This window comes from Helianthus annuus, chromosome 6 (assembly GCF_002127325.2).
Source record: "Helianthus annuus cultivar XRQ/B chromosome 6, HanXRQr2.0-SUNRISE, whole genome shotgun sequence".
NCBI lineage: Eukaryota > Viridiplantae > Streptophyta > Magnoliopsida > Asterales > Asteraceae > Helianthus > Helianthus annuus.
The window spans coordinates 44,464,102-44,478,616 of NC_035438.2; the positions used below are offsets into that span (position 1 = coordinate 44,464,102).

At 38.2% G+C, this 14,515-nt stretch overlaps 1 protein-coding gene across 1 annotated transcript; it reads left to right on the forward strand.

Annotated features, from left to right (window-relative positions):
- Positions 1–5,537: 5,537 nt before the first annotated feature.
- On the forward strand, positions 5,538–13,741 carry LOC110944667 (transcription factor IIIA-like; the record flags this gene model as incomplete). The annotated part of the gene is made up of 3 exons (XM_035974121.1): positions 5,538–5,885; positions 13,367–13,375; positions 13,467–13,741. Coding segments are annotated over 3 exons (507 nt in total), but the record flags the coding sequence as incomplete, so codon positions are not given.
- Between the last annotated feature and the right edge of the window lie 774 nt (positions 13,742–14,515).

A 14,515-nucleotide genomic window follows, 5' to 3' on the forward strand; every position in this document is an offset into this window, starting at 1 on the left:
TGTAGGGAATCAGAAGATGAATATGCATGAGAGTGTGATGGTGCAGCGGAATTATGTGTGGGGTTAGTGTTGTCATAAGCGATTGATCCAAATTGAATGTGCATATTGAAGATAATATTGATGAACAAGTGCAGAGAAAGGAATGGACAAATCTCAGTAAAGTTAAGAAATGTCTTGATACCGGACATTGTTTCCGGTAACCTGAATATATACATACGAGTTTTGGCGGTTCGAATTGGCGGGTAACTGTCAAGGACAGTTATTTGAAATGTTTGCCCGCTTATCTACCGATCATTACATAAACTTATCATTAACTAATCTAATATATATCATATGCAGTTCTACTTATATGTTCCTTATATGTTCGAGTAATAATAAAACGAATAAACATAACTTAGTTTAATAAATCCAACATAACCCCCCTTAAACTTGGTTATGTTTCCGAGCTTGATCTAAAACGCTTCGATTCGCTTCATCTACAGCCCATCTTGCATAGTTGAAATTGAAGCGTTTCCTTCTTTTTCCTTGATTCCAATCTTCATCATCAATACCTGCAAATAATGCAACTTGTGCAGCCCCTGCAGATTCTTGTTGAGCCTCTCCTGCACTTTTTGATCTTTCATGGCAGCCACCGGTGGACCTTCCTTCTTCTAAGACTGTCTCCTTGTCCTGCACTCTCTTTTGAACAGCTTTGAAATTGTAATAATACTCTAGGATACCAAGATACATGGCATATGTGACTCTCATGTAATCTCCGTCTTCATAATCGAATCCTAGATCCTTTGCTATTGCAGGCCACAAGTTCTCTGTTGTTACATTCTTGTAACCCCCGTCCACGGCCACCAACAAGTACAGACTCAGTAAGTTGATCTTTCTCTTGTGTGAAGTAACTGGTGGAACCGGCCTTGTTAGGATTCCCATATATTCGAATAGAAACCATTTAACCAGTTCTTCAAACTTTGAATCGAGTATATGTTTATATTTGAAAACAAATTCTCGATCATCCAGTAAATTCATAAATGCTCTACAGTCTTCAAATTCGTTGAATTCCATGGCCATAACAATCATAATACTCCAATCTATCTCTTGTGAAGACAGATTAAGTTCTTCGAAATAGGAATTCAAGTAACGTTGTTTGAACTCTTCATCAAATACCCCTTCTTCAATTATGTTTTGCTTTTCTTTTAACCCAATCTCTTCTTCCCTTGTTAACCCACTCTTTTCATTCACCGTGTTATTCACCTGAACAGAAAATGGGAAAATTCTGCAAGTGTCACCATCTTTATTGACAGTGAAACCTTGCATAGTCAATTGATCCATGCTTAAAATGTTTCGGTCTATTTCCGGAGAGTAAAAGACACTTTGAATTTTCATAATCTCATTACTTGTTTTAATCTCTACCGAACCAACCCCCCGTGTGAACAAGAAATTGCTTTCTCCCGTTTGTGTATCAACCCCAATGATGTGTTTAATGTGTTTAAACACATTTAGATTTCCGGCCATGTGATGTATAAACACAGAACTAACGTACCATATGTCACTCCAGATCCCTCCTTCGGTACCGACAACGATCATCTCCTGATGATCTTTGACTCCTTCTTCTTTGTTCTGTATCCCCGTGTTCACTGCCTGCCGGATAAGTTGGGTTGCTTCATCGGTTTCCTTCTTCAGGCATGAAGAAATCTGGTGCCCGGGTTTTCGACAGTAAAAACAAATCTTTTCCCGATAACGTTGTTTATTCTTGCCCCTCATCTCGTCTGTACAATGTTGACACGGTAATAGTGTGGATGTTGATCGAATTTCAGTCGTCTTCTCCTTTCCTTTAGATGCTCTGATACCACTTTTAGGGAATCAGAAGACGAATATGCATGAGAGTGTGATGGTGCAGCGGAATTATGTGTGGGGTTAGTGTTGTCATAAGCGATTGATCCAAATTGAATGTGCATATTGAAGATGATATTGATGAACAAGTGCAGAGAAAGGAATGGACATATCTCAGTAAAGTTAAGAAATGTCTTGATACCGGACATTGTTTCCGGTAACTTGAATATATACATACGAGTTTTGGCGGTTCGAATTGGCGGGTAACTGTCAAGGACAGTTATTTGAAATGTTTGCCCGCTTATCTACCGATCATTACATAAACTTATCATTAACTAATCTAATACATATCATATGCAGTTCTACTTATATGTTCGAGTAATAATAAAACGAATAAACATAACTTAGTTTAATAAATCCAACAGTTACTGCAACCAATTCCCATCCAGTTATCATGGCAAGGGTTGGTTCCAGCCCATGAAGAAAGAAGCGACTGGCTTCGTTCATCAAGGCTGGCTTTCCATTTTAAAAGCGCAGATGCTTCATTTGTTGGTCGAGCGGTTGCAAGTGAAGGGACAGACAAACAAGAGAATAATAATATTATTTCAACCGAGAGGGGCATGAAAGTTCCTTTGATTAGAAGTAAAAATGGGTTATGAAATTGTGTACCTCTCATTTCAAAATGAACTGAGTTGAGGAATGAAGATTATTTGTAAAGTTCAAGGCTTCCGTCAATAACTGTAAATAATGCTACTTATAGAAAACCCCTAATGATGACCCCTGAAGTTGGTACATTAAATTGATATTTTTGGTAAACTTGGAGGAATGTGTTAGCACTTAGCATAAGATTATAAGAACCACATATGTGAACTTTCTTAAAGTCATGTGGCCGGATTACTTGAACTATAAGAACCACATAATAAACGGTCTTGAAAAGTATATATTTGAGAATGTATGCATTATGTATACTACTTGGGTCTTTGCTCTTGACTTTAAAAGCTATCCAACGAAGAGTTTTCAATGGTTATGAACATTCTACGTTGGCTCCCACTATAGATGAAAAGTACAGAAATAATAATATTGTATGGTTGTTGTTAGGTTTAGACACATCAATAGGAGTCAGTTGTCCTTGTGCTTTAGTAACTTGTGAACCATCGTTAATTCTTGACCAAGCATCAACATAAATATTTAAATTATAGTAATATTATTTAGTGATATCGTGAATCATTGAATCGCTGACCTTAATATTTCCTCGAAGAAACCTTTAGAAATTCACAACCACTAGTTGGTTGTTGTTGTTGTATTTTTTATTTTCTTTTTTTTAACTAAGGCATTTTATTAAAAATGAACCTATCAGCAAGACGCTAGAGAACAAACAACTAAATAAAAATAAAAACAATCCTAGCTACAAATGTCAAAACAATTTTATTTAAAAAAAATAGTTGGCTTGTATTCTTCAAGGGCGGATCTAGATCGACCAAAATTTTAGGGGTAAAGTTCAATTTTTTACCATGTTTCATACAATGTAAATGTAACGAAACAAAAATAGAAACACGATAATAAAACGTTTCCGACCAATAGAATAGTTTGTCCATTTAAAATTGGACCAATTTTTTAATCATATGCCACTAATAAAACATCCCCGACCACTAAAATAGACCAATTTTTTTCATTATACTTTATCAAACTATTTACATTAAAACATCTCCGATCATTAAAATAGTTTGTCTATTTAAAGTCATCATCTCATGGGTGAAAAATCTACATATCAAGATACACTCTTCTTACCTGGTTATTTGTTTGTTAACCATTAAAAAGAATCAAAGTTCATTCTAAAATCTACATATATATAAAAGGAGAAGTAGAGCTGATGTAATTTTGCATACGTGTCAACCAACTAGATATGCCATGTAGGTTTTGCTGATTGCATAAAGATTAATAATACATAATTCAAATCATAATTTCAAAATTTGGCTCCACTTTCAAAATTTCAATTTTAAAACTCAAACAATATTTTCAATAACTTCACAAAGTTGTTTCTACAATCCCTTTCAAAATATGGCCCCCATATGTTTTCTCTCTCTCTCTTCGGCGATGGTGATTCAACCAGATGCATGTGTAGATCCACAAACCCTAAGGTAAGATCCAACACCTTGAGTCAGCTTAATTTCTCGGTTGTGGTTGAATCACAACAATCACAATAATTCTCATCCATATAGAAAGAAACCCTAGTGGCAGATGATCTTCAAGTGATTCTCAAATCCAGAGCTCCCTCAAATCCCCTCTTCAGACGGATGATCTTCAGACAATTCATCATTCTTCATTACAGGTTTGTTTAATATGTGTTTCTACAGATTAATTTCTCGAATTTGATCTAATTATTCATAACCTCTCTCCAATCAATTACTCTCTCTCTCTCTTACAGACAGATACAATTTGAGATTTCAGGGTTTTAGTAAGCTCAAATTCTCTAAATTCAAGCGTGTAATATAAGTTTCTACAACTTAATTTCTCGATTTTGATCTGTTTATCAGTGTATATATATATATATATATGTAAATTGTTCAATTTTTTGGTTTCTAAAACCCTAATTTCGGTTTGAATGTTTTGTGGTTGGAGATGTGCTTCGGATTCGTAACAGAGGATTTGGTTGGAGGAAATGGAAGAGTAAAGAAGAATAAGGATTTAGTGTGTTTGTATCCGTTTACTTCGGCTTTGAGTGCAACTAGATACACGGGGAAACCGGTTGTCTATATTTAATTTTGTCACGTTAAACAGATAGAATACTGCTTGGGATCTTTGAGGCTGTAAGCTCGAGTCAAATGAACATTGACCTGTGTGCTTGGACTTGTGAAGGTTACAAAAGGCCACACCCGGCTCAGCTACACCACAAGTCTCTTGCGAAATGCTTGAGTTTTCAATGTGTTTCGACTATAATTGTGTGTAGTTAGGAAATGATAACAACCTTTGCTTACACTTAACATATATACACACTTTGCTACTGTTATAATGTTGATAGTGGCTGGGAAAGGAGACATTTATGTGCAGGTTTGTTGCTATGATATTGTGATCTATCTCACATGGCAGTTCATATCATCAATACTCTACCGAGGACTCTGATTACTCATTTAAATAGTGTTTCGTTTTCTGTTCTTGTGTTTTTATTAATACTGGATTAATAATTTACTTTATATTTTTTAGGGTGTTAAAGTGAAAGCAAGTATAATGACATGGAGGATTTAGAACGGCAAGAGCACCACATCAGCAAAGAATCGCAAAAGCTGAAAAAGATTTAGCAGCTGCTTAGCTGAGACTGCAAAACATTCCACCTTATGAACCTCCTCGAGAGAAAGTCGTAAGTCAAATTTATTTCTCTTAAATGTTTTTGCATCTAAAAATATTTTTTTTAAAATTCAAAATAGATATCTCTTAATAGATATCTCTTTCTTAATTTCTTTTTATGTTAATTCAGTCGTTAAATCTTCATAGAATCCACACTTCTGCAGGGTCTAAACTTATACTAGGTATTTAGAATTGTCTGAAAAAGATTGGATTATGTTGCGTGAGGCATTGGATCCCAATAGAGAACTCCAAAATGTGAGACCTTGGTTGGATTAGTATCAGGCTGGGGGACCTCCTGAGAAGCTCCATCAAGTGAGACTCAATCACGCGTTCAAGTATGAGGTTCAAAGATTCCTTTATATGTGCATCAGTGATTTGATCATTCGAATAACAAAAGTCTCACCAGTAAAATAATTTTCTTGCTGAAGAGACCTTTTACTTGTCCAATGAAAGACTGCAAGGCAAGTTACAGCAGAAAAGATCACCTGAATCGCCACCTCATCCGACACCAGGGTAAAATCTTCGAGTGTCCATTTGAAAATTGCAAAAGTAAATTTTCAGTCCAATGTAACATGACAAGACACGTGAGGGAAATGCATGATGAAGCAGAGGATAACTCCAGTGACACAAACAATGACAAGCAGTACACATGTTCAGAACCCGGTTGCAGGAAAGTTTTCAAAGTTTGGGCACGGGGCATGTTCAGCGGGCACGGCACGTGCTGAGTTCTGCAGAAGCTGAAAAATTAAGAAAATCCTAAAAAAAAGAAAAATTAGAAAAAACGATTAGGCCGTTGATTCCTAACTTTCTTAAAATCCTTGTGTTCCCGGCAATGGCGCCAAAAACTTAATGCGTGTGTAGTGTAATATATTTTTGGTGTATATTTTAAGCCCTTTTACACTTTTTTGCCATGTTTTAAATTTATAAAACACGATATTTACTAACACTAAACACACATATGGGCAAGTGCACCCATCGTGAGCGTAGTATAGTGTTGGTAAGATACCGAGGTCGTCCAAGGACACCAGAGCTTTTACAACCGGTTTATCCTCAACGTCTAATCAAATCAAAAGTTAGAAAAAAAAGGTTTTTAACTAGAAAAATAAAATTAACTAAAATGCTGAAAAATAAAATAAAAATAAAAACAGATAGACAAGATGAATCACTTGGATCCGACTCGTGTGTAGTGTAACCTTTGATTATTTCCGCACTTTTGCACTTTTTAAGAGATTATCTTAGTTATTGTAGTAGGCCCCTCTTTTGAAGGTGACGCTACCCTCAACCCAGTAGTTTGAGTCAGCAAGGATACAATCCTAAAGGGTTGGATTATTGAAAGATAATTAATTAAGTTATTAATGCATAATGTGGTAGGCCCCTCTTTTGAAGGTGACGTTACCCTCGGCTAAGTAGTCTGAGTCAGCAGGGATACAGTCTTAAGTAGCCGGGTTAAAGTTTTAATAGTAGCTTACTTATGAGGGGAACAAAGAGTTTGGACCCCCGCCATCCAATACCGGTGGGTATTGAAGGAGGTCCTACTAAATTTGACCCAGGTCCTTTGCAGGATCTATACACTGAACAATGGCAAGACTCTTACCAAACCATTCCCTTAACCCCCGACCAGGTAGCCAACATATCTCCATATAGACCGTCGAGATACGAATGGTGAAAATCTTTTATTTTATATAGACAGTAAAATAATGCCAAGACACCACGGACAAACGATAAGGAAGAATCACCTTCAACTTAAGAAACTAGTTATTAAAGTCATTACGATCAATCTTGGATCCCGAGATGACTCACACACTCTATGATAGATGATGGATGATGGTGGTGGATGATGGTGTTGTCATGGTGGTGGTGGGTGGGTGAAGTGTGAGAGAGGTGGTGTGCCAAGGGATGGTTTGCAAATGAGCCAAGCACCCTTATTTATAGCCTGAACAGTAGCTCGGGCACGGCCCCGTGTCCATCCTCCTTCTCTTTCTTCATTAATTGCAGTTTGTCTGCATTAGTTGACCACGCCCCCGTGTCTGCTGAGCATGACCCCGTGTGCAGAAGCGTATCTGTACTCTCAAGATTTCCCTAGATTCTGCGAATCTTAGAGTTGACCACGGCCCTGTGTCCAGTGGGCACGCCCCCGTGGTGGGCGATAGAAGCTTCTACAACTTTGTCTTTTCTGCTGACACTGGGGCACGCCCCCGTGCTCATTGAGCATGGGGCGTGTTCAGCCTTCTGTTCTTTTGTTTTGCTTGGGAAGATGCTGTCGGGGAGGCCGGGCATGCCACGTTTGTTCCTTTTCTTGTATTTATGTTTGATTTAGATGTCTTTTTGCTTCTTTTGTTCATTTGAGCTCATTTAATCCTGAAAATACAAAAGGAAGACAAAAACACACTTTTTCCAACATTAGTACTAAAAAAGGGTTAGTTTTATGCCACAATTGATGTAATTTATATGTTGCATTTTGTGCGGATCAAATACCCCCACACTTGAATCTTTTCTTGTCCTCGAGCAAAACTCTTTATAATGTGGCTTTACACTCCTAAATGGAACGGGTAGAAGAGAAGGTTTTTGGGCTTGTCATAGAGTGTCGGGATTTCCAAGATTCTTTATTAAGTTTATTTTTATTTATTTACAATCCTATTCGTCATGATTCATTAAAAACATTACATAAGATAAATTACTTATTAGGGCATAACATGCCTTTTTAAAAGTCCATTTATATACAAGTTCACATACCTCACGGGGGATCACTCAACACTCGGCCGAAGATGTATTTTAGTGAATCACTCGAGAGCGGCATGGAACTTACTCCTACCATTAGCTTGCCAAGCAATCAATCCTTCTCCTTTTTAACTATACACCTTTGTAAATATCAAGAGGACTTTTGGGGTGAAGGGTTAGGCTTGGGCTAAAGGTGGGTGGTTGGGTTAGTGGTTAGTAAAAGGGCGAAAGGCGTAAAAAGCATCAGTTTTCATAAGACTCGTTACTTTTCAAAACTTTTTATTTTGATGAAGCATTTCTTTCAAACAAAGTTGTTTTTGATAAACTTGTTTGTTTATTCCTTTTGGCTTCATCATCATCATTTTTTTTAAGCAAGTCATAAGAGAAACCGAGCCTTGTTACTAAAATAAAAGGGTTTAAAATAAAAAGGTTTAGGTGGGTAAAAGGGTGTTTGTTTTGAGTTAAGAAATGAAAAGGTTTAGGCTCAAAGGGGTTAACTAGGGAGATTTTGGGTAGGTGGTAAAAAAATGAAAAATAATGGTGTAGAAATAAAAAAAGGTTAGTCCTAACGCCTCCATCATTTACTTACTCGGTTTTAAGTTGGTAAGGACCGGGAATGTATCGTCGTGGCAAGTTCTAGAGTCGTATGAACCAAGCGGCTATTCACACAAGAAACGAAAGATGAGCATTTAGTTTAAAGATATGTATTTGTATGCTCAATAAAGGCTCAAAACTCACTTTTTGTGGGAATGGGTTTTTATGTGATCAAGTATATATAATCAAATTTTAACTAAACTTGTCATGCCGTTTCATAATTTTCTTATGTTGGTTCTTTTTATCACGACGCTATCGGTTGTAAATTTGTAAAAATATAACCTTTTTAGAACTTGAAATTCCCAAATTAAACCTAGACAAGTAAAAAAAATGAAAATTTTTGAAAAAAAAAATTGGGGTGATTAGCGGTTCCAATAGAGTTTTGTGTAAGGCTTGTATTTAGGACTTGCAAGATTCAAGGTTTTAGCATCCCCCCACACTTAAATTACACATCGTCCTTAATGTGTCCCAAAAATAAGTTTTTAGGCTGATTGAATGTGTAAAAAGGTGTGAAAAAGCAAAATTTTATGTTACTGGGCGTCTGGCCATGGCCCCGTAGTGTCCGGGCACGGCCCCGTGTTCAGATCGCCAGTAACAAAAGTTTGTATAAAGAAACAGAAGCCTGGGCACGGGGGCGTGTTCAGGGAGCACGCCCCGTGTCAAGTTACCTGAACTGGGCATTTTCTGCAGATTGTGCAGCACGGGGCCGTGTTGGGTGAGCACGGCCCGTGCTGAACTTGCTGTAACGAAGAAAATTTTGTCGGATGGCCCTGTTTTTGTGCATGGGGTGCTGGTGCAAGTTTCCCTTGGTATCCTTCACCATCCCGGGTGTGTTTTATTCATTTCAACATCATCCAAACACCAAATTAATTAAAACCATCATTCATTCAAATAGAGGGAAATTACATAATATTCCTAGTAAGTTAGATAAATAGGTCAAAAGAAACACAAGAAATCTAAACCAAGAAGTTCTAGCCTAAATTTTATTCTTTTAGCAAAATTTCCGAAGAGATAATTCTCTTGGTTGGATGCGGCTTAAAGAACTTCTTCCTTCGGGCATGGGTTCCTCACATGTCGGCGAGCCACTCCTCTATCTCCCTAGGGAGAAGAAAGGCGGGCTCATTGGCATCGGTTTGAGGGGGTGCAACCTCCACCGGGACTTCTTGTAGATCTTCAAGAGGAGGCTCCGCTGGAATGTCATCCCACCCTGTAGGATTTTTGATTCCAAGTGCTAGGTTCCAATCCTCTTGAGGGAGGATTGGTTCCATGGGAGGTGTTACAAGAATGTTTAACCTCTGGTGCAAGAGGTTAATTTCTTGAAAACTGTTTTCCAGCCCCACCATAAGATAATTTATATGGTCTATAAGGACCTCCTCTACTGAAGTCATCATGTCAAGAGCTTCACGTAATGCCATTACATAGCGTACGAGAGTTGCTTGAATTGAAGACCTTCTTTCCCTTCGACTGTTTCTGGAATGTGCAGAAGAGGTTCCACTGTTTTTGACTAGACATTCTATGAAAACAAACAAAAATAGTTCATTTTAATGATACAGTAACTTCGGACACGGCCCCGTGCTCAATGAGCACGGCCCCATGTTCACCTTTCTGCAGATTTTTAGAACAAGCAATCTTGGAGTTTCAAATTATTTTTCCAACTTATGAAGCATTTTTTAGCAAAAATAACTTAAAACAATGTTATACAACTTATTTTTAACAAGATTCCTTGAACAAAAACCTAACAAACATCACAATAAAGATTGGAATCATGGTGATCTCAAGCTTCAATGGAGGTGTTGAGGCAAGAAAGATGAAAAAGAAGGTAATGGATAAAAGAGGAAAGGACAAGATGGTTGTTAGAACCTTCTTTTAGAAAATACCTAGGAAGGTATGTGAGAAGATCCTCTCAAATCTCTGTCCCTGGATGGTCCAAATGTGCAGGATTCTTGGCTGCATTTATAGAAAACGACAGCACGCTGCACACGGCCCCGTGTCGGCTGGACACGGCCCCGTGTGTAGACAGGATCCTGACACATTTTGTCCGTATTCTGACAAAAAGTTAGAAAGGAATCTTTTGATGGACACGGGGGCGTGTTGACCTGGGCACGGCCCCGTGTTTAGAGGCTGTTTATGAAGTTTCGTCTATTTCTAAGGAACTTATCCGGATCGGGCGGTTCCTTACTGGATGGAACAACCCCAAAGTTTCTAAGATACCTAAATTGCTCTAGATTAAGACGAGAACGCAAGAGGTTGTCGGTGAGGGTGATTCCTATGCTAAATGTAGGTGGACAAGTCTAGCCATTTCCCGGGTTCTCGTTAAAGAAGGTGTATGCCGAATTGCTCAGGTCTATGTATGCACCGAACGAAGTCGATGGAGAGTCCTTCACGGCACAATCGGCACAGGGACGACTATCGCCCAAGTCTTCACTAGAGTTACAGGTATTATCGGGAACAACGAAGTTGTTTTTATTCGAATGCGATCCCAACAATTCTTCTTAGGTATCGTCTTGAAATGAAATAATGAAATCCATCTTAAGTTCTTTTAACCAATTAAGAATTGGATCTTCTAATTGAAATAGTTCATCAAGAAGCATTTCTCCTAGAAGGTCCGGTTGGGAGCATTCGAGGGAGAGATAGGGATTATTTTTACTTTTGCCCCTCTTAAGGCGACAGGAAAACAATGGGTCTATATAGTGGGGCTTATAATTTAGAAAATAACATTCTAATTCTTTACCTTGAGAGCCACCACATATATGACACCACGTACCATAAGAATGTCGAAAGTAAAAAATATCAGTATCACTCATGTTTTTGTCAGAAATTACCAACCGTCGGGATCTTACGGTTCTGTTTTCAGTAATTGAAACTTGGGCACGGGGCGTGTTGAGTGCGCATGGCCCCGTGTTCAGCTGTCTGACTTAAAACAGGATTACCAGTTCCAAAGTTTGGGCACGGGGCGTGTTCAGCGGGCACGGCCCGTGCTGAGTTCTGCAGAAGCTGAAAAATTAAGAAAATCCTAAAAAAAAGAAAAATTAGAAAAAAAGATTAGGCCGTTGATTCCTAACTTCCTTAAAATCCTTGTGTCCCCGGCAACGGCGCCAAAAACTTGATGCGTGTGTAGTGTAATATATTTTTGGTGTATATTTTAAGCCCTTTTACACTTTTTTGCCAAGTTTTAAATTTATAAAACACGATATTTACTAACACTAAACACACATATGGGCAAGTACACCCATCGTGAGCGTAGTATAGTTTTGGTAAGATACCGAGGTCGTCCAAGGAAACAAGAGCTTTTAGTACCGGTTTATCCTCAACGTCTAATCAAATCAAAACTTAGAAAAAAGGGTTTTAACTAGAAAAATAAAATTAACTAAAATGTTGAAAAATAAAATAAAAATAAAAACAGATAGACAAGATGAATCACTTGGATCCGACTCGTATGTAGTGTAACCATTGATTATTTCCGCACTTTTGCACTTTTTAAGAGATTATCTTAGTTATTGTAGTAGGCCCCTCTTTTGAAGGTGACGTTACCCTCAACCCAGTAGTTTGAGTCAGCAAGGATACAATCCTAAAGGGTTGGATTATTGAAAGATAATTAATTAAGTTATAAATGCATAATGTGGTAGGCCCAATGTGGTAGGCCCCTCTTTTGAAGGTGACGTTACCCTCGGCTAAGTAGTCTGAGTAAGCAGGGATACAGTCCTAAGTAGCTGGGTTTAAGTTTTAATAGTAGCTTACTTATGAGGGGATCAAAGAGTTTGGACCCCCGCCATCCAATACCGGTGGGTATTGAAGGAGGTCCTACTAAATTTGACCCAGGTCGTTTGCAGGATCTATACACTGAACAATGGCAAGACTCTTACCAAACCGTTCCCTTAACCCCCGACCAGGTAGCCAACATATCTCCATATAAACCGTGGAGATATGAATGGTGAAAAACTTTTATCTTATATAGACATTAAAATAATGCCAAGACACCACGGACAAACAATAAGGAAGAATCACCTTCAACATAAGAAACTAGTTATTAAAGTCATTAATACATAACCAAATAAAAAGTGCGAAAAGAATAAAAATAAAAAGTATTACACTAAACACTTGTCTTTACCAAGTGATGTAAGAGACTTAGGCAAACATGGCCTTTGATTGTCAAGAACTCTTACGATCAATCTTGGATCTCGAGACAACTCACACACTCTATGATGGATGATGGATGATGGATGATGGTGGTGGATGATGGTGTTGTCATGGTGGTGGTGGGTGGGTGAAGTGTGAGAGAGGTGGTGTGCCAAGGGATGGTTTGCAAATGAGCCAAGCACCCCTATTTATAGTCTGAACAGTAGCTCGGGCACGGCCCTGTGTCCATTGGGCATGGCCCCGTGTCCATCCTCCTTCTCTTTCTTCATTAATTGCAGTTTGTCTGCATTAGTTGACCACGCCCCTGTGTCCGCTGAGCACGACCCCGTGTGTAGAAGCGTATCTGTACTATCAAGATTTCCCTAGATTCTGCGAATCTTAGAGTTGACCACGGCCCTGTGTCCAGTGGGCACGCCCCCGTGGTGGGCGATAGAAGCTTCTACAACTTTGTCTTTTCTGCTGACACTGGGGCACGCCCCCGTGCTCATTGAGCACGGGGCGTGTTCAGCCTTCTGTTCTTTTGTTTTGCTTGGGAAGATGCTGTCGGGGAGGCCGGGCATGCCACGTTTGTTCCTTTTCTTGTATTTATGTTTGATTTAGATGTCTTTTTGCTTCTTTTGTTCATTTGAGCTCATTTAATCCTGAAAATACAAAAGGAAGACAAAAACACACTTTTTCCAACATTAGTACTAAAAAAGGGTTAGTTTTATGCCACAATTGATGTAATTTATATGTTGCATTTTGTGCACATCAGTTCTCAACTGTAAGAAACATTATTTTTACAATTAATAATCTCCAAAATGCTGGAAAAGTTTATATGTTTTTCATTAATAGATTTGTGTTTGAAATCACAGGATTCAAATCTAAGACAGCACATAAATGCTTCCCATCTTCAAGAAAAACCATACATTTGCAGCATTTCCTGGTGTGGGATGGCCTTTTCATTTAAGCATGTGAGAGATAACCATGAGAAATCCGGGAAGCATGTTTACACAGTGGTATGAACTATGAATGTTGATTGAATTGTATTTTGTTTGATATAATCTACTCTTACGTCTATTTTAATCAAATTGTGAAATAACACGTGTATTTGTTGGTCATAATAGGGAGATTTAGTTGAAGCTGATGATGAATTTCAACCAAGGCCAAGGGGTGGTGCTAATGTGTTAGAACATGCATTTGTTCGGGACCAAGCTACTTCAAGAGGAGCTAATGTGTGCCTTTTATGGAAGTCGTACCCCAGTAAATAAAAACCTTTTGATGCACATACATGTGTCTAATTAGTTTTGCTTCTCTTGTGTCTAAACATGTTTTGTAAATTTATTCAAGACTTATACCCATGGGCATCTTAAAAGATTTGGAGGTCTTATGTGAGAATAGATGCCTTTTTTTACAAGAGTGTTGTTACATCAATTTACGACACCTTGAGTTCGCCTAGCACCTTTAATAACTTTTTTTAATTTGTTCAGGCTTTGCCACCGTCAGAGATAGAGTTCAAGCCACTAAAACAGGTAAAAAGAGGTATTTAACTTGAATTGTGCATATAATCATACATAAAATATAAAGTCACCCATTTTAAGTTCAAGCCACTAAAACAGGTAAAAAGAGTTCAACCCGTTTTAAGCCGACCCATTTTAACCCATGACCCAACCTGACCCAACCCTTTTGTTAGGTCGTTTGATCAGGATCTGTTCGAGTAGAACGTAGCTGGATCGATCAGAATCAAGGTGCGGAATCCCTTGATAATGTCACAGAATCAACAACGACAAGTTCAACGTTTAATCTGTCTGAATTCTATTAGAAAATGTTGAAAATACAGAGGATCCGGTAGAAGTTCAGACTGGCAGAGCTACGCTACAAGTTCAGCAAAAGTTCTTTAATGACTAACACTAGCTAGCTATTT